This window comes from Mustela erminea, chromosome 15, assembly GCF_009829155.1.
Source record: "Mustela erminea isolate mMusErm1 chromosome 15, mMusErm1.Pri, whole genome shotgun sequence".
In the NCBI taxonomy this organism is placed as follows: domain Eukaryota; kingdom Metazoa; phylum Chordata; class Mammalia; order Carnivora; family Mustelidae; genus Mustela; species Mustela erminea.
In genome coordinates this window covers 2,022,794-2,048,777 of record NC_045628.1, presented here as the reverse complement: position 1 = coordinate 2,048,777, position 25,984 = coordinate 2,022,794, and the positions used below count along the sequence as shown (strand labels likewise).

The 25,984-nt window shown below is 55.0% G+C and overlaps 1 protein-coding gene across 9 annotated transcripts in view; it reads left to right on the top strand.

Annotated features, from left to right (window-relative positions):
• The window catches only part of ARHGEF7 (Rho guanine nucleotide exchange factor 7), a 123,642-nt gene that overhangs the window by 75,160 nt on the left and 22,498 nt on the right, over positions 1 to 25,984 (top strand). For 7 of the 9 annotated variants that reach the window (XM_032315201.1, XM_032315203.1, XM_032315199.1 and 4 more), the window contains 10 exons: positions 99 to 187; positions 10,899 to 10,993; positions 11,199 to 11,294; positions 13,668 to 13,790; positions 19,303 to 19,441; positions 20,154 to 20,213; positions 20,881 to 21,027; positions 22,936 to 23,022; positions 25,261 to 25,339; positions 25,552 to 25,691. In XM_032315201.1, the coding sequence (XP_032171092.1) occupies positions 99 to 187; positions 10,899 to 10,993; positions 11,199 to 11,294; positions 13,668 to 13,790; positions 19,303 to 19,441; positions 20,154 to 20,213; positions 20,881 to 21,027; positions 22,936 to 23,022; positions 25,261 to 25,339; positions 25,552 to 25,691 (1,055 nt within the window). Of the gene's footprint in view, positions 1 to 98; positions 188 to 8,401; positions 8,468 to 8,754; positions 8,758 to 10,898; positions 10,994 to 11,198; positions 11,295 to 13,667; positions 13,791 to 19,302; positions 19,442 to 20,153; positions 20,214 to 20,880; positions 21,028 to 22,935; positions 23,023 to 25,260; positions 25,340 to 25,551; positions 25,692 to 25,984 lie in introns of those variants that run through there. The other 2 variants (XM_032315206.1, XM_032315197.1) reach the window with 2 other exon arrangements.

The following is a 25,984-nucleotide window of genomic DNA, read 5'->3' as shown; positions in this document are numbered from 1 at the left end:
AGCAGCGGCCCCGGACCCGTCGCTCTGGGCTGTGTAGGGCTGGCGTGTTTGGGGGTCTTGAGTGCTGGGCAGTAAAATTGTGCTACGTTTCATTTCAGAAAAGCCTGTATCGCCCAAGTCAGGAGCGTTGAAGAGCCCTCCCAAAGGATTTGACACGACCGCCATTAACAAAAGCTATTACAATGTGGTGAGTAATTGCAAAACTTGTTTTAAGAATAACTTGTTATTTTTGAGTGTGTCCACCGGTGTGTGACGTGGCACACAGGGGAACTACGGGAGGCACGGCGTAAAGATGGCCCGTGGCTGGCCGCACAGTCACAACCACCTAATGTTCTCTGCTCATCTCTCTTTAGTAATCTTCTGTTTTTGTCTCAGTATTTATGTAGAATTTATAATATCTCAATATTTATGTGGAATACTGTAGTATTCCGTCTTCCCACTTACAGTCTTCCAAGAGGAGACTGTGGAAAGGCTCACCGTGTAGTTTAAAGCCATTACAGGCATCAGGTGGCCTTTTACTTGTGTTAGAGGGGAGTGTGAGCGCTGGAGGTCCGTTACCGTGGGCGCTGGCGTGTCCCCTTGCGGAGTCTTTCCTGGGGTTCCTGTGCACATCCGTCAGCCGGCGCGGAGTCACAGGAGTGTCTCCATGTACATGGGGTGAGTGTTTCAGAGTCTAAAGCCGCATTTGGAGCTTAGCAGTTTGTGAAGTCTAGTCGAGTCCTTCCTGGCCCCTCAGCCGTGCCGTGGGCTGCAGAGATAGGAAGTGCTCCTGTTTACTTGACAGCCCTTTGACTGCGGCCTAGATCCGTGTGCCAGGCCAGCCAAGTGAAGTGCGGATCAGTCTTACTCCGTGGAAAGTCTGCATCTGGGGTTTCTTCCCCGCGCCGAGTCTTCCAGAGAGTGTCCCGTCCGGGGCTGTCCCTCCGAGGGCGCGGGGTGGCATGTCTTTGCCGGGAGCAGCTCTGGGCTGGTGCTGCTGCGAGCGGTCCTGAGGGGCTCGGTGTCAGTGAGGCCGGCGGGGAGGCCGAGGTCGCAGGAGGCTTGGCCGTGAGTCCGCATCCCGGGTGCGCTGAGTGCGCTGTCCGTGGGCCGCGGACCTCGCTGGGTGCCGTGAGCTCGGGACAGTTGGTTGTTGGAATGTGCGTTGCTTCGTAGCTGCTCCGCATGGGCCTGGCGGGGGCAGCGGCTTGCAGCTGTGGGCAGAGATGCGGGCCCCCCCAGCCCCCGTTCTCACGCGTGGGTGCAGTTCGTGGCTTCCTCTCCCTGCCCCCACCCTCGTGTCCGCGCTGCCTCTGCCTGGTTTCCCTTCCATGCTTCTTGGTCCGCAGCCTCCGTGCGATGCCCTGGCCGTCTCAGGTTGGTTTCTTCCTGTTTGTTGGCCGATGCCAGGCTCCTCTACTGAGCAGCCCTTCCCTTGAGTCTCAGCCTCTGCTTCTCACACTTCCGTTCTTCTCCCAGTGTCCACTGCTCCCCCTGAGCACGGGCTGCCATGCTGCCTCTGCGCCGACGGAGCGCCAGTCCTCCCTGGCACGGCCCGTACCCCGACGCGGGGGGCGCCCACCTTTCCCGGTCACGCTCTGCCCTCCACCGTCCTCTTTGGTTCTTTGTTGGATGTTTGTTCCAGGAACGGGGCTCTGCGGAGAGCGCTGGTTTTCCGCGTGTGTTGTGCTCCGTGCGTGGCTCTGTGCACAAGGCCACAGTAGGAGTCATCTTGTGGCTCTTCAGGGTTTCACAGGACGAGGACTGTGGTGCTGCCTTTTCCTCTTGTGTTTGTATGTGGGACGTTGGTTTCTTTCCAAGGAAGGCTTCCTGCGGCGAGTACCAGTCCGACTGCGCCGTGGTGCCCTAAAGGTTGGCTCTGTGGCCGCTGCTCCTGTGTGATGGTCGAGATAAGCCCAAAACCTGGGGGTACAGAGTGATTCTGGGGGACGTTAGACTGTCACGGGACATTCGTCCTGTTTCCTCTTCATGGGACTCCCGCTGCGCACGCGGTCAGTGCACTGGTGTCACCAGCTCTCTGAGGCGCTTTTAATGTTTCTTCGTTTCTCTCTGTTCTTCAGACCGAATAATCTCTACTGTCCTTTTTGTTGGCCGTTCTTCCGCATTTCAGATCTCATGTTGAGCTCCTCTAGTGAATTTTTCGCTTCATCACACCTTTTAGTTCATCATTTTCCATTTTCTTTTGTTCAAATTTTCCATTTTTTGAAAAAGACTTACTTACAGTGAGTGCGCAAGTCCGTGGAGGGGAGGGGCAGAGGGAGAGCGAGAGCCAGAAGCAGACCCTGCTGAGTGTGGAGCTGGACACGGGGGGCTCGGTCTCATGACCCCGAGACCACGGCCTGAGCTGAAACCAAAAGTTGGACTCTTAACTGGCTGTGCCCTCCCAAGTGCCCCAACTTGGTTATTTTTATAGTCGGCTACAGACTGAGTTCTCGTTTGACTTGACTCTTTGAGAGCAGGGCGAGGCTTGCAGTCAAGTCGGGAGGATGATGGTGGTCCCGGGCGCCTCCTGCCTCCAGATGTGCACGGCTTCCCTCGTGCTCAGCATCTCTGGCAGCCTGATGGTGCTCCTTTTAGTGTAGGACAGTAACCCACTGTCTGGATGGACCGGTGCATCCGTCACCTGCTGGAGGACACGGCACCTGCTTCCATGTGCCGGGAGCTGTGAGTAAAGATGCTGCAAACCTGCGCGTGCAGGTTTTTGTGTGCACGTGTTTTCTGCTCCTTTGGATAAAAACCAAGGAGGGCTGTTGTTGGGTCGTGTGGTGAGAGCATGCTCCGTTCTGGAAGACGCGATCACATTGTCCTCCAGGGGAGGACTCCTGTGGGCTGTCTTCACTGTGTCTGTGCCATCTGTGGTTGGGGTTTTGTTGAGGTACTAGGTGGGCGTGCTGTCCCCTTGTTGGTGACAAAGGACAGGGAGCATCTTTTCATGTGCTGATTTGCCATTCGTGTGTTTTCTCTTGTAGGGTTTCTGTTCAGTTTTCTGTCCGTCGTACAGTTGGGCTCGCTCGCGGAGTTGTACGAGTTCTTTGTGTTTCGGAGAACAGTCTTTTACCAGACGTGTCACTTTCCCCCAAAGCCTCTCTGACTGCAGTTTGAGGACAGCGTGCACCGGTGTCGCTTTTGTGGCGTTTATCCTGCTTGGTGTGTTCTGTGTTTTTTGACATCTGTGGCTTTGGTGTGTGACACTGATTAGGGGGAATTCTCAGTCACCACTGTTCAGTCTTTTTGTCCCTTCTCCTCCCGCAGTCCCGTTATGTGTGTGTCACACCCGCTCCTGTCCCACAGTCCTTCCATGTTCTCTTGTGTTTTCCTGTGTTTTTTTGGTCTTCAAGGATTCCATTAGGATCTGGAGCGCCTGGTTCTTCGGCGCGTCTTGTCTGCTCACAAGACGGTCACATGTGTCCTTCTTTCCCGTTGGTGTTTATCTGTGTGTGGTCCTTACGCTTTCCGTCTCTTCGCCGGCTTCTCTTGCACGTGGCCAGCTTTATCCACTAGCATCCTTAGCATATGAATCGTGATTTTCAGTCCCTGGTGGGACAGTTCCCGCATCTCCATTGGAAGCCCAGGGGCATTTTCCTCGGATATTTTGGGAACGTGGCAAAACCCCTGGACGTAAATTCCCCAGCATTGTGGGGCCACTACAGCTGGGTCTGCCTCGGAGTTGTTACCGCTCAGCTTGTCCGCCCTGAGCCTCCAGCCATCCGTCACTTCTGGTTTCTGTTTTCCAACCCAGCTGTCGCTCCCAGGCTGGTTTCTGCTGAGGCCCTGGGCCCTAGTGAGTAGGACTCTCAGTGTTTGCCTGTCGGCCTCGCCAGTCTTAGGGTTGGGGCTTTGCCTGTCTTCTCCAGTCTTAGGGTTGGGGCTTTGCCTGTCCTCTCTCCCATGTGGATCCGAGACATGGTGATGTTTTCAGTCTGTTCATCTTTTTTACCTGGTAGGGTGGAGTGATGATTTGCACCCAGAAATGGGCAGACTGGGAAGTCCCTGTGTGAACATGAGAGCAGCTGTTAGGAAGCCCTCATGGGCTGTGCCCAGCGTTGGGGCCCCTCAGCCTGTTTCCTTGCAATGCCTAGTTTTTGTGCATGGGTCACGTTCTTGGTTCTTTGTGTATCTTGTACATTTTCACTAAAAATTGGACACTTTAGATTTTAGAAATCCTGGATTCTGAGCTCTCCTACTCCCGGGATTTGTTGTTACTTTTGTTTGCTGACTGACTTTGACTAAGTCTGCAATGTATCTCCCCCACGGGTACTGAAGGTTCTTTCTGTTAATGCTTGGCTTCTTAGTGTTCATCCTCAGAGCTGCAGAGCTTACTGTGTGGCCCAGGGTGCTAGAGGTTGTGCTGGACAGCCTTCCGCTCTCTGCCAGCGGGTCTGGATGTGGTCGACGAGCACGCTGGGCGGACAGGAGGCTTTTTAGAACCTAAAAGCAATGAATGAAAACAGAAAATACCGAAATTGATTAGGCTTCATAAAAGTTCAGTAAATTCTTTGCCTTCGAACAGGGGAAGCCAAATTAGAGTTAACCGGAACATTTGTAGCAGTTACAGCAACACAAGGTTCTCCTTGAGGACTGAGGGGCTCACTACTGCATGTGCATTAGGGTTAGTGAGCGGGTACGAGAGAATGAGAGCAGGTAACACTGGAAACGGTGCTGGTGGTGGTGGACTCGTTTGGGCTGCTGTGACAGCGCCGCAGGCTGGCAGACTCCTCCCAGTACGGAGGCTGGGGGTCCGAGATGAGCGTGCCAGTCTGCTTGGGGTTTGGGTGGCTCCCCTCTTCCTGGCTGACAGCACTGCCTTTGGTCAGATCTTCACGTGGCTGAGAGACAGAGCCGGCCTCTTCGTCCCCTGGGTCTGCTTCGTCCCCTTATGTATACTGCCCAGAGGCCCCATCTCCAGGGGCCACCACATTGGGGATTTCAGGATGCCCCAAACATACACATTTTGGGAGCACACAAATGTTATCGACGGCGCTCTGCCGGTGTGGTTGAGCTTTTCTAAAAACTTTGGTAGCGGCCGTTTACGTATCTGATGAGCAAAGGTTTAAGAGAATCCCTGCTCTGACAGCGGTGGACATGGCAGTCCACAGTGCTGCTCGGAAGCGCTGGGTGTAGAATTCTGAGAACCGTCAAGCCCTGGGATGCAGTAATGCTAGAGGAATTAGCTTAAATGTGTTTAATGATGTTTGTGCAAAGGTGGTTTTGCTTTAGTGTTTTGTTTTTTTTTTTTTTAAAGATTTTATTTAGTTGACAGAGGTCACAAGCAGGCAGAGAAACAGGCAGGGAGGGAGGAGAAGCAGGCTCCCCGCTGAGCAGAGAGCCCGATGCGGGGCTCGATCCCAGGACCCTGGGATCATGACCTGAGCCGAAGGCAGTGGCTTTAACCCACTGAGCCACCCAGGCGCCCCAAGTTTAGTTTGTTTTTAAGGATTTATTTATTTTAGAGAATGAGAGCAGGGGAGGGGGAGGGGCTGGGGGGCGGTGAGAGAGGGTTCTAAGCAGATTCGCCCCCAGCCCACCCTGAGTGCGGAGCCCAGTGTGGGCCTGGATCCCATGACCCCGAGGTCATGACCTGAGCTGAAATCGGGAAGCAGACATCTGACTGACGGAGCCACCGGCGCCCGCGCAGACGTGTTCCCGTGCGGTTGTGGTCTCGGCCCGCCGGAGTGAGCTGAGTGTGCCGCAGCTGCAGCACGCCCAAGAGCCAGTGGCACGCAGGCCTGTAATTACTAAAAATGCACGTGAAACTTTAAAAAATACATAAAATACGTGTTTGTGTGCAGTAAGCAGAATATGAAATTCTGTGGGTCTTAGGATTTAGCGATGGAGAACTGTTGACACAGGAGGTAGAAGCGTGCGCGGGAGCGTGGCTTCTTGGGAGTGGCAGACTTTGCCACTTGCCCGTGCAAGCCGCAGTGGCTTTGGAGGGTGACTTTAGCGCCAGAGGCCAGACTGTTGGAGTCAGAAGCGGGCATCAGACTTGAGAGCCGCTGTGGAAGAAGTCCCAGATAATGGAGATACGGAGTTGGCCGTTTTCCGTGACCAATCTGGCCCCGACTGTTGTCTGTGTTCCCGCGGGGAAAGGGCAGTCGTCTGCGTCCTAGATCAGCGCACGGTCGGGAGAACCCTTGCTTGGGCTGGCGGAGCTCGGGGGCGCCGGCCCGCGAGTCGTGTCTGTGCCCTTCGGGACCGTGGGCGGGCCTGGGGGAGGCCCCCTCGCTGCCTGCACGGGCACTTCATCGACAGAGGAACTTGGTAATGCTGGCCTTGGCCTTGTGTTGGCTTTAGGGAGCCTGGTGAGGCACTCAGCCTTGAGGAGGTTTTCAGGGCTGTTAGAGCGTGGAGAAAAGCACTTGGGCCTTTGGCATCATGGAGGTCCCTGTGCTGTTGGGTTTGCAAACAGGTGTCCCTGGGAGGGCTGCAGTCCGGGTGACAGGAAGTGTCTTTGCCACTTGCCTGAGCGAGGTGGCTTTTAGCGGTGGGAGCACGTGAGCTGCACGCGTAGGACGTGGAGCCCCCTTTCCAGCAGAGCCGAGAGGAGCCCCCAGAGACGGAGTGCTCCGGAGATGGGTCCTCTAGGGCCTGAGGTGTTTCCTCAGTCATCGTTAGAGAGGGAGGTGTCTTAAGTATGTCCATCTGGGGAGACAGGGCCTCAGGGCCTTACGCGGTCCGAGGCGCTGGCTCACTTTTCCGGTTCTCTCGAACGCTATTATCGCAGGCTTCGTGCTGGTTTCTTCACGTACAGGAGCAGCAGGTAGGGAACGACTTGCCTGCCGGGGCTGGTGGAAAGGCGCAGGGTAGCTTTTGCCTCTGAAACGTTGCAGTCACGACAGGTAGCGGTGACTGGTTCTAATAAACATGCAGTCTCCGGGCGCGTGTTTCTTAAGACGCTGTAGCAACTTCCTGGGCCTTCACTGTATTCCAGAGAAGCCGCCTCTCTCTTTCCTCCTGGCTCCCTGCGTTGCCTGGGGTCTCTGCATCCTGGGCCCAGGGGAGACGGAGACGGAGGCCGCCAGCCCAGCATCTTGTGCTCCCACTGGCCGGCACTGACCCCGAGCCCTCGTTCTGCTTCTCCTTTTCCCGTCGCTTCCTAAGATCAGCGTGTACCTCTGTGGCTTTTCAGCCCTTAACCTCATGATGCGGGAGTATTAGGGCGAGCGGCCACCGCTGGGGGGGTGGGGCGTCCGGGTTTGGGTGCGAAGGCTGCAGCGGGTGGTTTGTAAGATCGCTTCTACGTCAGGTCAGGGAGCTGACACTCTGGAGTGTCACAACCCTGTAAACTACCCCCCCACCCTGCCAGGCCACAGCCTTTTCCAGACAGACAGACAGACCTGTGCAGCCCCAGGCAGGGTGTGGCAGAGCCAGCAGGAGGGCCCAGCCCTGCGTGCTGAGTCTGGCTCCTCCGGTGACCTGCGTCGTGGGCGACCCGGAGCTTTGGGTGGAGCTGCTGCACTGTACGCCTTTCGCACTTGGAGGAAATCTTTCCTAAGACCTTATGAATCCCCATGTTTGGAAATAGAGTAACGTGACGTCTTTCAAGAGGCACGATAACGTTCAACTTTTACCCAGCCCCTCCCCTGTGTTTTGAGAGTTGGTTGCTCAGGGTCCGCAGACAGGAGCAAGCCCGCTCAGTCCCGCATTTGCAGTGAGCGGGCGGGGGCGGGGAGGGGCTGCCGGCCTTAGGCCGGAGGGTGCGGAGGGTGCGGAGCCAAGCCCGGCCTGGCGGCTCCTTCCTCTCCTTCCCCCGGGGCTCACGTCCTGTCTTACAGTCTGGTGTTTGAAAATGTGAGGACAGTTTAATAGACTGGGTTGGGAGGAAATGGGCAGCGGTGGTTTTTTTTCCTTGCGTGGCAGGGCCCGATGAGGTGGGGGGGTCCCTGCTGTCTGATTTGTTACCATCTCAGGGACATGCCTAAGAGGAAACCAGGGTTATGTTGCTATAAATTGGTTTTAGTTTATGATCTTTCATGTTGATCAAATCTCTAAGAAAACGTTATGCTTGTTAGGTAGGTTAGTTACTTATTTTTAAAGGACCAGTGAGTGACCTGAAACCTGAAACCCACCAGAATTTGCCTTGCGAGTTGCAGCCCATTTGTAAGATCAGTGACACCAGGGGCTCCCTGAATGGTGGTGATAGAGTGAGGTTCTGTGCCTGCGAGGTAATGGAGTCAGTGCTCCTTTGTTTCGCCCTGCCGGAGCGGCTGACAGTTCAGGGAGTGTCTGTGTGGCTGGCCCGATGTCCTCCTCCTGTGTGGCCCCATTGTCTGACTGGCCCAGGCTCTCCACGCCTCATGCCTGAGGGCGAGCTAGACTGGCGGGGCCCCGCTGTCCGTCAGACTGCGGAGCGGGGCTGCTCTCTCCGTGGCCGGCCTGCGGGTGCCGGAGCTCTGGAGCCGGGCTGCGGAGTCACATGGGGTCCTGCAGCAGCCAGAGCGTGCAGAAGTCCAGGAGGGGGAGACAGGTGCCCATGCGCTGGGGGCAGGGGCGGCGGCGTGGGCGGGGCGAGGCGGCCCGGACAGCCGCGTGCAACCCGGGGTGTCGGGGTGGGAGGGCCGCAGGCCTCGTCTCCCGCACTTACTTGGGGCGCGTCTGTGAACCAGCTGCGGTGCCTCCACGCCGCGTGCTGGTGGAGGCTTTTGGGCACTGTTTCTGGTGCGTTCTTCGGGAGGCTCTTGTGTCTGCACGCTGTGCGTTACTGCTTTGACGGAGGAAGGGCCTTCTTACCGGACTCACACTCATCCTAGTGAGGTCGTCTTGCGCTTCCTTCCTCTCGTTTTACAGGCGGCGCGGCGCGTGGCTTCAGGCACTCTGGAAGCAGCGCTGCTAACGGTTCGTAGTATTTGTAGCCCGTGCGCGAAGTCACAGTTGGGTTTCTGTTGGAACGTTGAAGACTTTACATCTTCTGCATCAGTGGCAGATTTAATTTTTTTTTTTCGGTTCAAGGACCAGTCTCCTTGGCTTCATGTTACTTTTAAAGGATAATGTCTGCTTAAATAATTTTCTGGCGCACTGGCTGGTGTCACATTATGTTCTCAGTCCACCATTCCTTTGACATTTTTGTCCGGTGACCATTTCTTCGAAGGGAGACATTGTGATCCTGGGACCAGCACCCAGATTTTCCCACAGAGGAATGAGCTCTCTGAGCAACCCTCCGCCCTCCGGCTCACTCCCCCACTCTCGCATGAATAGACCCATTCAGGGGAGAAACCAGAGCCCAGTGTCACAGTGAAAGCAACTGATTCTCTTCATCTTAGCTAGCATGTAAGTTATTTAATCAGGTTTGCACTTAGGAAGGACCGTGCTCTCCCCAGAGGACACGCACAACTGAGCGGATGAAGAGCCCATGTTGAATGCATGTTACTGATGTGCAAATCTGAACTTAGATGAACGATTACTTTATTTTAATGTTTAGCATATGTACTTTAATTATCAGGTCGGGGAGAAGACTGCGTTTGTGTTTATTCTGTGCGTGATTGAGGATGTTGTTCTGGAAGAGAAGTAGCACTTTGTAGTGCATTTTGTGGAGGCTCAGAAAACACGCGGGATATGATTTTCTCATTGAAGAAGGCGCTGGGCCTCTGACAGAGCAGGACGGAAGAGGGGGTCAAGGAAGGGGTTTGCGTTCCTTCCATACATCCGTCCATCAGGTCCCCTGGGAGCTCGGGTTCCTGTACTCAGCCTGGCGGGCAGAGAGGGGGCATCAGGCATGGGCTGTGTCCAGCTCACATGCAGACGCTACCACGGGCTCTGCTTCTCACTAGTGGTTTGATTTGAAGGATCCTTCCAGAGGACAGGGCCGCGCAGAGAGGGTTAGAGGGATAGCTTCCCGCCTTCGCATCTGGGCCCCGCCCGCTCACCCGCAGGCCTTGGTGCCACCCCTCCCTACTCTGGTGGGGCCTCTGCTCTTGGCCTTTGCCGATGGAAAGGGTTTTTTTTTTACCTCAGCTGTTTTGCACTTGAAAAAAAGAAGAAGATTTTATTTACCCATTTGAGAGAGACAGAGATCACAGCAGAGAGGGAGAAGCAGATTCCCTGCCGAGCCCGATGCCGGACTGGATCCCAGGGCCTTGAGATCATGAAGTGAGCCTAAGGCTGAGGCTTCACCAACTGAGGCCCCCGGGCGCCCCATGTTTTGCACTTTTTATCTAACACAGGTATCAGGAAACGTTTTAAGGTTGGTGTATCATTCTTTCTTTATAGTAGTGGCTACTTAAGTGCTTTATACTGGTGGACTTTTAGTTTTCAGTAAACCCGTGGGGCATGATTTGAGACCATCATTCTCTGATGAAATTGATTTACATTTGCTAGGCTCAGTCTAAAGAGCAAACTTGATTTTGTCCGTTGAAATACACTTTGCATATGTCCAAATGCATGGATTTTAAAGGTATAGTTCAGTGAATTTTGGCAAGTGTATTTATTTGCAGTGACTGCTCAAATTACGGTGTGGAACATATCTGTCACTTAGAAATGTCGGCCCTTTCCCATTGTCACTCCTTCCCCACTTCTGCCTTCTGCCCTCAGCAGGTTAGTTCTGCCGGTTCTTGGACTTGACTGTGAGCGGGACTGGTGTGACACTCTTGTGAACGGCTGGCTGCTTCTGCAGGGCCCCGTGTTGGAGGCCGGTCCGTGTGTGTGTGCTTCTGTGAGTTGAGCACCTCTGGTGATGGGATTTATCGCAGGCTCGTTCTGCGCGTCCTCGTCCTGCGTGCCTGGCAGTGAGAGGGCGTCAGTCGTGCAGCTGCGGGAAGACTCTGTGCCGTGGGCTCCGTCATTAATGGTCATGGCGAGGGGCAGCAATAAGCACATCGGTATTCCGTCAAAGCGGCGTGTCAGTGTGGACAGGGACGCACTGAATCTTACCGGCCGGTAATGGTTTTGTTTGTTTGTCGTAGGTGCTACAGAACATTCTGGAAACAGAAAATGAATATTCTAAAGAGCTTCAGACTGTGCTTTCAGCCTATCTACGGCCTCTGCAGACCAGTGAGAAGTAAGTTGGACGGTCTGTTGCACTAACCAACATAGTCGGCACCGAGGCTCACCTCGGAGAACAGAGGACGGGATGCTGGTGTAAGCGGGTGAACCGGCTTGTTTGAGATGCAGGGATGTTTAGTCGGTGGGGCCTCACCTGGGCATTGGGAAGGGAGAGGAGAGTGAAAGGGTACGTACTTTTACTGTTATTTTCTTGGTTTTAGGTTAAGTTCAGCAAACACTTCGCATTTAATGGGAAATCTGGAAGAAATATGTTCTTTCCAGCAAATGCTTGTTCAGTCTTTAGAAGAATGCACCAAGTAAGTAAGATGCTAAACATTTACAAAATTCAGGTTATTACAACTGGTATTTAAAGATCCAGGTTTAATGTAATTTTAGAAATTGCATTTCTAATGATGGAAACTGTTACTTTGACTCTTTTTGGTATATCAGCTTTTATAGTATGAATTGTTTTTGACTGTCTAGACTTTATAGTAGGGCTCTCTGCTGACTGTAGAGAAAGGAGAGAGACGGGCCGGCAGCAGGAAGTTTGAGGCGTTGGGTGGGCCGGGGACGGCGGGAAGGAGGAGCTGCGCAGCTGGGCTGCTCCTGCTCACGTTCCTGGCCCGCGGGAGGCCGAGGGGGCGTAAAGCACTCCCTCTGTAACGTGCTGTGGCGATCACCGTGCTCGCTTTTGCCTTTTCCATGGTATTTTTTGTGGGAAGGGGGGAGGCATGTTCTGAGTGACTGGCTGTCGGATTGACTTTTTTCCCGTGTGACTGTTTTGTTCTTGGTCAACATCAGACACGTGGACAGGTGTGGACTAAGTGCCCGCTGGGTGTCGGACAGCTTGCAGTTAAATGCACATGAACACACTTTCTAGGCTCTAGGTCTCCAGGGGATACTTGGTGTTGATTTCCTGTGACTTGAGAGAGGAAAGGGTCCTTCTTACTTTTAAATTCTATTTCTGTGTCCGCAGGATCAGGAAACTTTTTCTCCCAGAATCTGGCTTGTGTCTGGTTTCTCCTTCCTAGTGTTTTGTCTTTCTCCATCTTAAGAGGTGAGGGGTGTTCTGCCTCCGTGTCCCAGGCTGACCGTTGGCCATGCTCCAAGTAGGTTCCAGGTTTCCTCCAGGCACTTGATCCTGGAAGGTGTGGCGGGAAAGCTGAAGGACACGGAAGTGCCGGCTTTCAAACAGACACTCCCATCACGTTTCCTTTGGTAGCATTTTTGGTTTGTATAAAGTGGCATTAATTACCGGCATGAAAAGAGTAGTTTGAGAATAGGTTTGCCTTCCTTTTGATGTACGGAGGTCATTTGCCAGCAATGTGGGGCCTTTGTGAGAGGCCAGCCTCTGTGTGTTTGCCCTTGCTTTTCCCAGTGACTGTGGACAAGGTGGACTAAATCCCTTAACATTTGTGTAGAGTGTTTGCAGCACCTCTTTGGGGCCTTCCTCTGTACTGCAGGTGTGTGGGTCTGAACCCTAAAATTCAGGGAGGTCACATAGCGGCCGAGAGTCCAATGTCTTGTCAGCCTTCAGGCCTTGCATCCTCCTGGACTTCTGTGTGACCAAGGTAGTGTTTCGGTCACGTTCCTCAAGGGCCTGGTGCATTGGTGTTAGCCGTTGGATTTTCCATGGTGGAACAGAGGGTTTGAGATTGGCTTTCCTCATCAAACAGGCTTTGATCATGAATATTCTGAAAGTTTGCAGAGATTGGTGCAGAACTCAGGTGCATAGTCCTAGAATTCTACCCCTCCTCCACGTCCCAGCAGCTTGGGTTGAACCAAACTGTGTCCTTTGCTCTTGGAGCTTAGCTGCCCTCCGTGGCATAGCCTTGGCCCCCCTTGGCCCCCCTTGGCCCCCCTTGGCCCAGAGCAGAGGGAATTGCGTCCTTTCCCCTCCAAGTGCCAGGCATCTCCGGAGTCTTCCCCTCTGGCCCTCTGCTGCCTTCAGACAGTTGGTTTTATCTCTTGTCCAGAGTTTGTGTACCTGCAGGGGGTCCGTTTGATAGGAATAAGGTGGCTGTGACCTGAAGGGGGGCCTCCACCGTGTCGGAAGCCAGCTGCGGGCCTGGTCTCCCAGTCGGCACCGTGCGGCGTCGTGCTGTTCCGCTTCCACGGTTGCTGCCAGCCCTCTCCCTTTCTGTTTTGCTCTTGTGAGTTTTTGCCTGTTTGAGGCTCAGCAGCTGCCATAGCCTAGATTTGAGAGGGGGGAGGGCGTCTGTGGGTGGGCTCGGTCTCCAGCTTTCCCCTAAAGGGAAGAAGGGCTGTGGTGTTTCTGTGGTGTGTGTGCGTGTGTGCCTGTCCCCGGGCTACCTCAGTAGCAAACCTCGCCGGCCAAGGGATTCTCTGATCCCTTTATACAAAACTGAAGGGTTCGCGACCTCTCGTCCTCCCTGCCCAGAGCCTTGACTTGGGGGGTCTGTAGCTGTGCGTAGGTGGTCACGGCAGCTGGGTGCAGGCGGAAAGAGAGGGGTCGGTTTGTCTCTCGGTAGCAGAGGACCTTTCTGGGATGGGCTTCTGTCTGCTTGGTGGCTGGGGTGAGCCCACATCCTGGGATTTTGTGTATTTTGTTTTCATAGAGGAGGCACACGAGGAGGTCTTCCTCACTCTGGTTTTCTATATTCATTACTTGGCAGTTTCCCTTCTGTCCATGAAATTTAGGATGTCTCCCTTGTGTCGCACGTCCGCAGGCTACCGGAAGCTCAGCAGCGGGTCGGAGGGTGCTTTTTAAATCTGATGCCGCAAATGAAAACCTTGTACCTTGCATATTGTGCCAACCACCCATCTGCAGTGAACGTCCTCACGGAGCACAGGTACGTGCCCTCAGACCTCCTCCCCTGAGGGCAAAGGCCCTCGGGGTACCCCCGTGTCCGCTCATTTTGGCCATGTGTTACATGACACTGTGCCGATACCCACTTGTTTGTTCAACAGTCACGCTGTTTTTAGTTTCCTCTTGAGCTGAGGGCCTGGGAAGTGCTGGTAGGTGGCCTCTGAGGTGCTGAGTAGCGTTTTTGGAGCAGAAAAAGGGTGTTTTTTGAAGTCTTCCTTTAGCTTGGAGCCCTTGGGACAGTGGGTTGGAGGAGCCGTTAAGGATTCTGGAATGTAGCTGTGAGCTAACCCCAGGCTGCCGCATCCTGTCTTTGAGCTCCGAGAACTGCGGCAAGCACGGGGTTTGGAATTAGATTTGCCCTAAGAGAATAAGGTCCTGTTAAAACCAGGGCTGGGTGTTACAGGTAAAAGTTAAGTCGTAGATAATTAGCTTTTCAACCTGAAACAGAACTAAAAGAAGTGAAACAGCGCGCTTCTGCTCGTTGGCTTGGTGAGACCCCGCGAGGCTGAAGGAAGCGGAGCAGGAGGCGGCAGAGCGGCTGGTGGGGGGCCCGGGGTTGCTGGGGGGAGTGCGGGCGCCCGGCTTCCGCTTCGGAGAGAGGCACCGAGTTTTCCTGGTGTGCTAGAGAGATTTTCATGGTTACTCTTGAAAAGAGCTATTTAAAAATTTTTTAAACTGTAAATGAAAAGTTGTTTCAGTAGCATTATGGATAAGTTAGAGTTAGATATTTAAATATTTCAACTTAAAAACGCTTGCCGACAAGCATGCTTGGGCTGTTTGTAAATGGAGCCGGGCCTCAGGGGTAGCATCCCTACGAGCGCCGTGGGCGGGGGCTGTGGAGCCAGGGTCTCGGCTCACCTTGACCTAGTTGGAGCCCCAGCTGTGCCCTCCGCTGGTGAGCCTTGGGCAAGTCCTCTTGCTTCTCCGGCTGTTTTCCCTTCTCTGGAGGTGCCGCTGGCGGGGTTACTGTAAAGCATCAAGCAAAAGGTGCGGGAGAGCGAAACTGAGTGGGCAGCGCTGCGGCGTCCCTGCTCCTTGTGGTCCTCTCTGCGCCCGGCCCCCCGAAGAGCCTGTGCTCCCACTGTGGCTCCGTGTGCTGACGCGGAAGGAAAGCTCCTCCAGTCCTGAAATGAGGCAGCGGCCTGTGGCGGTGACAGAAGGAAAGGGAGGTTAGGGTATATGGTGTCCAAAGAAATGGAACCCAAAGAACCCCGCCCCCGCTCCCCTAAAGTCTTCCTCCCTGCCTGTGGGAGGGCGGCCGTGTTCCCACATGCCTTCCTTTTGTGCTCTGCCATGGCCTCTGGGGCATTAGAATTTCCACAGAAGCCGAATGCAGAATTACATTTGCGGTTCTGAGAATTCGCAGGCATCACTGGCATGGCAACAGGGGAGACAAGCAGGAAGCAATAGGATGACTGTCCTTGAACACTTTTGTTCTTTCTTTTTAGGGGGTGGGGTTTGATCCTCTAGGGTCTGGCTGGAAGTCTAGAGAGGGTGGGGTGGGCTCTTTTGGGGCCTGATTCTAGCGAGGTATTTTTTCCCCGTGGAAGTGACATCTGTCCTGACGGTGGCATTTAAAGGGATTTAGATTGTTTACGAAGGTGTTCAGACTCCGAAGGGAAACGCTTGGGAGTACCTGATGTTTATCCCTTCTTCTCTGCTATTACGGCAGTGACTGTTTGTGTCCTAGCTGGAACCTCGGTGCAGCATTTCCCCAGAATAACAGGGAAGGCATACGGACAGTTGTGAGTGGGGAACCTGTGCCGCCCCCCCGTGGCGTGTCTGTGGGACGGGAGGGTCCCGGTCCCGCTCTGGCTGGGGGAACTGGAGAGTGGCCGCTGCTCGGGCTGACAGCATGCGCTGCCTGTGGGGCCTCCTGAGGTCTCTGGGCGGCGGGAGGCCCTGCCCTGCCTCTGGGCAGACCCTGCTTCCCAGGCGTGAGTTGGTGAGTTGAGAAAGGGTTGTGTTTGGCTGGGACCTTTTCTTTGTTTTACGCCGTTTTATTCTGGCCTCTTCACCTGTCACCTCTTCCCTGCTTCCCTGCATTTGTTGGGGTTTTTAGAGCTGCCCCACTTATGGATCGATTAACCTATTTTTATGCTTGAATATGCTTTTTAAGGATTGATTCAGGTGTACTGATTAGAAGTTGTAAAGGCTTTATTTGCAATTGTGTGATTGCTCATGCAGTTGAAATTCTGGGTGTGAATCTTGGGACCGCATAGACAGGGCTGTGGGTTGTGTAGAATCAGAGCTGAGAGGGTCCTTTTGCATTTTCATGACAGGAGATCTCGGTTTGTGGCTGCCTATTTTGAATAAGTGATGTGTTTCATAACTTAGTCTGTGAAACGAGGGTTTTTCCCTAGCACTGTGACTGTTGCTTTCTGCTTGGCACACACGGGGATGTCCTCTAGGACCGTCCTGTTGTCGGAGCCTCCAGTGTCCGTTCAGTAACTGCTGCGGGGGTCTGCCGCATAAGGTTGCTAGCATCAGGAGGAAGGAAGCTGAAAGAGCCATTGTTCTGTCAAATTAGCCGTACCCAGCTGTTTTGTCTTGCGCTAAATTTAAAAAACTAAAATGAAAAATGATCTATAAAAACTTAACTGTGTACATGTTCTGGCGTTCTGGGATCATGGATGTTAAAAGAAGTTAAGTCTTTTGTTTGCAGAAATGTCATTTTAAATTCTTAGTTCAAGGGTATTTCTGGAGGAGGTGAGAAGTAGAACTTGTGTAGTTCTGTTACTTTTTCTCTGCCATAATGACAGGAAATTTCATGTGCAGAAACATTAAAAAACAAACAAACAAACAAACAAACCAAAACCGTTCTGAATGGACTTCCTGTGATTTTCTTGGGCTAGGAAAGCCTCCTCGTGGATTGTATCTGAAGGAGGTGTGGAAGGTGCTTTCAGTCCCGCAGAGCTCCGCTTTTATGGGACTGTGCTTGACTGGTTCAGACACTGCGAGAAATGCTGCTCACAAACCCGTTTCTTCGTCGTCAGTCCGTCCTTCCGCTCTGCTGCTTTAGGGACGGATGCGGTAGTTGGCAGAGGCGGGCACTTGAGGATGGAGGGGTCGGGGGCCGGCACCGCGTGTGTGAGCCACACAGGAGGACAGTACGGTCACCGGGGCCACGCCGGCTGCCGGAGTCTGCCGTAGGCTCTGGGGCTCTCCTCGGGGCCAGCCACCCCGCTAGCAGAGAGGAGGGGGCCTCCGTCCTCACGGGGTGCCTTGTTCTGTGAGGCACAGAAGAGGACACCTGTGTGGCAGGCTCGCTGACGGGCCCGGGGGTTAGGTACAGAAGTGTCTCAGGTGCCCAGCAGAGCGCTTGTCCGAAGGCGGGTCATCCCTTTCCTGCCACCCTCCCGATGCGTTCTCCTGGCCGCAGCCCTCACTGCCACCCGAGCTGAGAGAAGCGGTGGCTGGGCGAAAGCCAGCCTGGGCTCCGCAGTTTCCCGCCCGTCCCAGTGGGCAGAAGTTGATATGGAAGGAGGGGGAGACAAAGCGCTGACAAAGCGGGGAGCTCTGCAGCAGGTGCTGCTCCGGGCCCTTAGGTCCCACAGCCTCGGGAGACGCCGCACCCACGCGCAGCAAGGTGGTGGTGACACCCGCTGTGCCCGGCTTCGGTAACCGCGGTCGCGGGCTGTCAGGAGGAAACCAGTCTCTGAGTGCGCGTTACAGACACACACAGGCTGCCCCGTGTCTTACACCCACGCACTTCTGGAGGAAGCTCGGCGGCTTCTTTGATGACTTAAGTTCTGTCACCGTGAAAGGCTGCCTTGCAGGTGAAAAACCCTGAAGCCTTATTCTTACAGAAATGAGAAACTGTCCGTGTGTAAGTTTCTAGAGCTAGGGTTGTGTGAACCCTTCCCCTTTTAAGGATTTGCTTTGGCTTTGCTAACACCGCCAGAGTGTGAATATAGAAATTAATTCGGAAGGTTAACTTCAAGAAGCGGAGGTGTCGGTACAGGAGGGGAGCTGGGCAGGCGGCCCGGGCCCCTCACCACGTCAGTCCCGTGCTGCTGACAGCCCGGGCACGCGCCCTGGCTTCAGGGAGTGCCGCTGGCCCCGCCGGGCCACCTCGTTTTCATAAGCCCAGCTTCAGGTAGAGAGAGCTGAGGAGGTCTTGTGTGCTTAAGAAGCGTCAAACCAGTTTCACGATGATCGATTCCTTTGCTTTCAACCTGGAATGTGCAGTCTTTTATGTCCAAGTGGGTTTAGCTCTGTGAACAGCTTTCCCCGTGGATGTGCAGGATCCGTCGCGGCTGGGTTGGAGGCGGCTTGTGCCAGCCCCGATTCTTGTCCTCCTGTTTCCACGGGGAGTCCTGTTAGTTGAACTGGAGGAAGTGGCCGTGCCCAGTACTTTTGAACTAGCTGCCTCAAAGCGCGTCCGTTTTCACCAGGAGCCCTAGCGTGGCTGATGCTCCCAAGCAGCTCGGGCAGTGAGCAGGTGTCGTTGGGTTGGGGGTGGGGGGTCAGAGGAGGTGAGGCAGGCTGGGGACCCCTAGGTCGGAGCAGGTTACCTGCACTGACGACCGGTGTGCCCAGTGGTTCTTCGGGGTTTCCATGCTTTTTGGCTTCACTTGGTGTTCCTCCCGGTAGGGGACATGGGGGCTCAGAGGTCAGGGTGGTGACCTGAGCTGCTTTGTCCTCCCCCCAGCCCGTCTGTCCCTCACGTCGCCATGCCTGGAGTGATGCAGGGGCGACAGTGGGGAGCATAGGGGTGCGGTTGGGGCGTGAGGGCAGAGCCCGGTCCCCAGCGTGAGTCCTGATGGGTCTGTCGCCGACCCAGCTCGATGCGCACGGCTGCACTCACTGGCCTGCTCGGGTCTTCCCAGACGCTCCGCTGCGGGACTGAGACTCAGGGCGGACCTGATGTGGTGGTCGTTGGGTCCCTTGAGACACAGGACCGCGGAAAATGCGCAGGTGTGGCTTCCACGTCTTTAATTTCTGACTGCGCGCTCTGTGTCCTCGTCGGCGGACGCGGGTGACGGTCTTCGTCGACCTAGAGACTCTGAGACGTGACGGTGGGACAGTGCTGTTGACACCGTGAAGGCTCAGTCGTGCTGTCTCAGCCGCATTCCTCAGAGAGCGCTCCCGTGGCTGTGGGGCCGGGGGTGCCCTGCTGCAGGTCACGGTAGCGGGGAAGCAGCCTTTACCTTGTGTGTGTGTGTGTTTTAAGCCACCTCGAGGTGCCCGGAGAGTCGCCGTCTGTTCTAGCTTGGAGGGCGCTTGCTGCGAGCCGGCCGCTCCTTTGGGAACTAGGCGTGCCCCGCGGCAAGGGGGCGGCGGTCCGGGTCGCGCAGCTGCTCCTGCGCCTCCCCGAGCGGGCGCGCCCCCGAGATGGGCCAGCATGGCCCGCACCTGTGGGGCTCGCCGTGTCCAGTGTTCCAGGGACCCTGTTCCGTGTCATGACCCAGGGCTGCTGGCGGGGAGGGCGGCCCCCGCTTCGGCGCGCGCACTCACCGCCGTCTGCTCTCTCCCTGCGGCGCGGCGGCCAGCGAGCAGCTGGGCGAGTTCATGGAGAGCAGAGGCGCCAGCAGCCCCGGGATCCTGGTGCTCACCACCGGCCTCAGCAGACCCTTCATGCGCCTGGACAAGTACCCCACGCTGCTCAAGGAGCTGGAGAGACACATGGAGGTACGGCGCGCCTGCCGCTCGGAAGCCGAGCCCGTCGGGGACACACTCCGTCCACCTCAGGGGCTGCAGCCGGCCAGAGTGCTTGGCGGGGTTTTGACCAGTGGGTTTTCAAAAACGGTTTTTGAAATACTAAGTTTTCTCCTTTCCCCAGCTCCGTATAAAACACGTCCTTCCTGTCCTCTGTCACCCACGCTGCTGTTAGGAAAACCCCCAAAACTAGAGAGCGCCGTCTCTAGTCTCAAGGCATCGGGGTGCCGCGCCATAGGTCGTCGGGGCGGCGTTTGCACAGGAGTGACAGAAGAGAGCCCAGCACCTCCTGACGCAGGCTTGTCTGTGTCGGAGTGCTGGGCGGAGGCCTGGCGGGGCCTAGTGTGCAGGTCGCTGTCCGTAGGAGGGCTGGAGCTTTCCCTGCGAAGGCCGGGCCCTGTGGCCTCTGCCCCGCCGCCCACCTCTGCTCTCGGGCGCCCGAGCAGAGGCTCCGCGGGAGGCTGGTTGCGGGGGCGGGTGCAGACTCCTGCCGTGGGCTTTTCTGAACTGGCGTTTCCCCAGAGCCTGGCGGCTCCCTGAGAACAAGAATGGCGCTTTAATGAGAAAAATCAGATCTGTTGTCGGTTGAAAAGCATTGGGAAAGTTTCAAGCTAGTCTGTAGAGTGCCTTTTGAAGAAAACAGACTGTACATTATGGAAGCTAATAATATTTCTTCTATTCAAAGGATTATCATCCAGACAGACAGGACATTCAGAAATCCATGACTGCCTTCAAAACTCTCTCGGTGAGTGATTTAGCGAAATATTAGGGCTTTTCCTCCCAGGCATTATTACGACAAGGGAATGTAGAAAAATGTTTGTTACCTCAAAAAGTGTGATGATAGAAGAAACTGAGAGTTAGAATTTGGGTGTATTGAAATAGAAATGAACGTGCTAGTTTGTTTACGTGGTGGTGATTCCGCATGCTTTACTGGGTAAGGACACCAAGAAAATTACAAGTAGTTGAACCTTTAAAAAGCTACCACATGTTTGATGCTGTGGTTGCTTGTAAAGGTCCTTTTCTACGGACTGTGTCTTCAGGAGCACGAGTGGAGGCCTGCCCTGTCCCTGGGCTTCACGTACCCGGTGTTTCTGGAATGTGTCTGACTTACAGTACTTGCTTTTGGTCCCTTGCTCAGTCTTTGTGCCAGCAGAGACCAGTAAAACCAGAAAATACGTCCTTGTCCAGTCTGCGTTTTTTCCCCTAAGAGTAGCGAGATCTGCTGTATCATTCTCAAATAGCGCTGGAGTCCAGAGCTGCCGCGGGTGTTGCTGCTCTCACTTCCGCGCTCGTGAGCGACACGGATCCTCGCTCAGTGGACCATCTGTCTGAAGGAGGGACAGAGCGGTACGGCCAGCACTGCGGGTTCTGGAGGCTTCTGTGTCTTCTAACACTGCCGTTCTGTGTCTCAGGCCCAGTGTCAGGAAGTACGGAAGAGGAAGGAGCTGGAGCTGCAGATTCTGACGGAGGCCATCCGGAGCTGGGAGGGAGACGACATCACGACCCTGGGCAGCGTTGTGTACATGTCCCAGGTCATGGTTCAGTGCGCCGGCAGTGAGGTACGCAGGGCCCGAGCCCCTCTGCAGAGCGTGTGGGAGCAGAATGGAGTGGAGGGACAGGTGGCTGCTGCACTGGCAGGGGTCCTGTCCTGTCCCCTCTCCGGACTGTCTTTCCTGAAACAGCTTAAGATGTCTTTGGAAGAAATGGAGTTGAGAGCTGAACATACTTTGTGTTCAGTGTAATGTGTTGTAAGCGCTTTCTCCGATTCCTCCGTGCGTCAAGAACGCGTCACGCTTTGGCCGTCACGGGATTAGAGCTGATGAAGGGTGTCATTTTAGTGGAGTTCCTGGGTCCTCATTTGTTGTCGGCCTTCTGTCCTTACGGGACGTGACGTGAAAGTGGCTTCGGCTCGGCTGGTGGGGCTCAGCTCCTGGCGGGCCACTTGAGCAGCGCAGGTCATCCAGGATGAGGGGTGGCCGGCCTCTGTCCCCTGAAGGGTGGCCTCCACGTAGGACTGGTGTTGCCGCAGAGCAGGGTGTGTGTCCCCACCTGCCCCGGCCTTCCTGCCGCCGTGATGGTTCTAGGAAGCCTGACTCTGATGGTGTCCATCGTTCAGCCTGTTATGTCCTCTCTCCTGCCTGGCCGTTGTGGAAGTCCGTTACCCGGTGGGTTTGGTTTAAGTGAGAGATGAGCATAGCCTCTTGTCTGATCCCCGAGGGAACCCGTGGATTGAGTCCCTGTGCCTGAGTTCCCTTCACCCGAGTTCCCTTCACCCGAGTTCCCTTCACCCCCTCACCAAGCGAGCGTCTCTCTTCCTGAGGAGTGGAGGAGTTTTGTCCTGCCTTTGTGTGTGTCAGAGGGAAACAAACCAAGAACAGTAATTAACAGGATTAAGATATGCTAATGACCTATTTGCAAACTTGAAACTCTTAGGATAGTAAGAAAACCCCAACTCTTGTCAGTTTGGGGACTGTGGGAAATTGTGATTTCCTAATTGACATGGACTTAAAAGACCCCACATCTTCCTAGAAACAGTCTTTTAATCATACACTTTGAAACGTTGGGAAATGTTCCGTTAGTTTGTAAGCAGTGTTTTCTCTACCACGTGAGATCTCCGACCCGTGAATAGGTGTGCCCAGACAGCGGGTGCGGGTCGTGACTGGGAAGTTGACAGCAGGTCGGACGGGTTTCTTGATGGCCGGGCCTCACAGGGCCCAAGCTCTGAAGGGTCCTGCCCCGTCACCCACCTCTGCGCACGGCGTGCAGTAGTGCTGTCACACGAGTCTGAGATGTGCAGCCTGGGTTCAAGGCCTGTGGCCGTGGCTGGCTCGGAGGACTGCGGAGGACCCTGATTCCGGACCGGTCAGCATTTGCCGTGGAAATGCTGGGAAGGGCCGTCTGCGCGCTTTACGTTCCCAAGAACCTGTCCTGTCCTCCTCGTCGCTCTGGGGTGGTGTTTTTTTTAAACCTTTTGAAGCAAGTGGTTTTTAATAGAAATGCTCTTAAGTCTTTCATGTAAAGTAGGTAGGGTTTGTAGCATGGATGAAAACAACACTGAATTGTTTATCGGCTTTAAGGGAAGTGCCAGGAATTATTAATAGAACAGAGTCCATTCCAGCATTTTATCCTGTCCTCCTTTGGCTCGAAAGGTCTCATGTTCTCCACCACGACCCCCAACTTTGAGTTCTTTGTTTTTTCTCAGACCTAACAAACACTTTTAGACTAACTTAAAAGAGTTATTGGCAGAGCTGAATTCCTTAACCAATATTTTTTTTAAAGATGCTGCGATGGCTATTTGCAAGTCTAAGACTTTGTCGTAATTTTGTTTCCATTTATTTTAGCTGATAGAATTGGTAGAAACAAGGAAATACGTACCTGTTTCATAAGATCTAATGTAGACAACTTGTTCTCACATTTGTATGTTTTGAAAACAAAATAATTTGCATTTCTTTGTTCTTTTACATTAGGAAAAGAATGAGAGATACCTTCTGCTCTTCCCAAATATTTTGCTAATGTTGTCTGCCAGTCCTAGGATGAGTGGTTTTATCTATCAGGTAAAATACATTTTAAGTTTATATTCTGTTGTTCACTGTGGATCTGAGAGTCTGTTCTGGGCGCGGTTGGGATTTTCGGGTGAAGCAGTGCGCGTGCGTGCCTGCGTTGTGTCTGTGCTGCTGTAGGTACAGTGTTCCTCGTACACGTGGCTCCTGGCTGTATGTCCGTGCGACTGTGCGGACGGAGTCCCGCGTTACTCTAAGCACAACAGGAGGAGACCACCCGGCATTTGAGGGCTGCCCACCAGCTGTGTCACCGTCCGGAGCCCTGTCTCGCAGGTGCCACCTTCCTGGCCACCGTGGTGCCGCGGACGGTGGCGGTGGACCGGGCTCGTGGGAGGGTGCGGGAGGGTGCGGGCCGGGAGGTCCCAGAAGCCGCGAGTGCTGCAGGAGCCTGGCCGAGGGGCGCTGGTGTGAGTAGCAGCGCGTGATCCCAGGCTGCTCCTGTGTAGTCGTCCTGCTGACTCTCGAGAAGGCTGAGCCTGGAAGAAGAAAATGCAGGGGGAGAGGCTTTGTTTGTCTACAGAAATTTAAATGGGGTATTCCTTAGCTAGTTTCTGTCCCGTAGCTGCTTCTGGCTTCACGGCCTTTGTCCCGTGTGGTTATGGAAGGGCAGGTCCTCCCGTCGGACATTCCCGGGTCCTGCTCTGCAGCTGCAGTTCCGAGTTGGTTCAGACAGAGTATACTCTCTGTCCGGGACATGAACGTGGGGGACCCCCGGGCCAGAGGCTCCCGTGGCATGTCTGTGCCCCCACAGAAAGCTTAACCACCCATAGAAGAGTGGTTGCCCCACACTTACTCCAGAAGAAGCACTTTGAAGTTGATGAAGCTGGGGTGTGCTGGTGCCGCCTCGTTTGTCGGCGCGCTGCCGAGCAGGTGTCTGGCCCAGGCGGCGCCTGCCCGGGATCCCCAGACTGGCGCTCCACCTTGTCAGGCGTCCCCAGTAAACATGAGGCCGAGTCCTTCCTGCCGGCGTGCTCTGGCTTCTGTCTTGTACCCCAAGAGGCTGAGGACGGGCCCGGCTCGGACCCGAGGGAGCAGAGGTTGCTGTTTGGGGCGGGCTCAGGCCCCTGGCGATGAGGCCGGTGTCCAAGCCATGTTTGCCCTGGCTGTTGGCATTGATGTGCCCCTGGAGGCTTCCTGGCCCTGGTGGGGCCCCACTTTCCTGTTCTGTGCAGGGGGTCTCGGGAGGGGGTCCGAGTGCTGGGGCGCATGCTATGTGTCCCAGTGGAACCCATTTCTGGCTCTGAGGGACGGAGAACGTGCCGTCACGGGGTGGGTGCAGCCTTCCGTGTGGGACCGCTGCTCTGGTCTTCCGCAGCACTTCTCAGAGCTGTCTTCGTGCTTCTCTGGGCCTCGCACGGCGGTGCTCACGTCACTCCGACCGTGGTGACACCAAGCCCGGTCCAGTGTGCCGCCCGGTGAGCTTCCGGACAGGCTCTGTGCCTGCGTGGGAGGGCGGGCAGGTCGGGAGCGCCCCACGGGCCATGGCACAGCCTCTGGCCCCTCTGGGGCCCCCTGCCTTGCTGAGAGCGGCTGCTTGGGGAGCCGCAGAGTGTCGTCCCCCCACCCCCCGCAGCCCCGCGAGAAAGCACCAACGCGCTTCTCCTTAAGCCTCGGCCACCGGGTGCCGTGGGAGTATGTTGTGTATTCGGCCTGTGCCGTTACCGACGCTTCGTGTGCAGCCCTGTGCCTGTGAGGTCTGTCCCCTGGCCTCTCCCGTCTGGTTCCCGCCGTCGTCCGCACTGTGTGGTACCCAGTGCCGCCACCAGCTGCTTCTCTTCTCTGGGGACAGCGCAGTGTGACTCCTGTACGATTCCTTTTGCCGCAGCTCCCCTGCTCTGCCAGCCAAGGAGGGGCTTCCTCCGAATGTCTTTGTGAGGCAGATCCGAGCCTCCTTTGCACGTTGCATCTGAAGTAACTGTGGTGGGCTCCAGTTTTCTGTCCTGATAGGCCTGTGTTCTGTGTCCTCGTGTTCGTGTTTGCAGGAGCGCGTCCGATGCGGTTGGGTTTTGTTCTCGTCGGCTGGCTCCGTTTTTTTTTTTCTTTTTTGATTACAGTGTTATGATTTCTTATTTGCCCTAGAGATTTTGTAATATGCATACGGCACAGAGAGCTTTTTTGGTTTACACTGTTCTTTGCCATTTCTAAACTCATTTAATACTTATTTTGATAATGGTACCTTCTTTACTAGAAAAGCACTAATTGTGTTTTTTTGTTGGGGGGGGTCTTTTTTAGGGAAAGCTACCAACGACAGGAATGACAATCACAAAGCTTGAGGACAGTGAAAATCATAGAAATGCATTTGAAATATCAGGTGATAGGCACAGACTTTGCGGACGCTCTGTCGTGGTGCTGAAGGCAGCTCACCGTTTGTGTGCAGATTCTTGCTAGACTGCCCCGGGGCCGATGGCTAAGCGCTGTTCATTTCTGCTGGTGGGGGGGCTTGTGTGTCCGTGTGTGCCCGTGTGTGCCCGTGTGTGCTTTCTGCCGGTTCGCCCCCTTCAGCCTGTTTCTCCTCGCTTCCAGGGAGCATGATCGAGCGCATCTTAGTGTCCTGCAGCAACCAGCAGGATCTGCACGAGTGGGTGGACCACCTGCAGAAGCAGACGAAGGTCACGTCTGTCGGCAACCCCACCATCAAGCCGCATTCCGTGCCGTCTCACACCGTAAGGGTCCCCTTGCTTCTGCATCCACCCTGGGTCAGCCTGCGGTTGGGCCATCAGTGAGTGAGCACATGCCCTGAGGCGTGACCGCCGTCTGGACCATGAGGGCAGATACAGCCCGAATCGCCCTGAGGGTTCCTGGCGTGTCCCTGCAGCGCCGGCGGATGGCCGCACACCGCTTGCTCCTAGGCTGTGCCTCCGCGCATGGCTTGCCACATCGGCTTGGGGGGTGGGGCCCAGGAGACCAGCTTACGGGGGTTTTTACCTGGAACCTCAAGAGCCAGCGGTGCACCGCT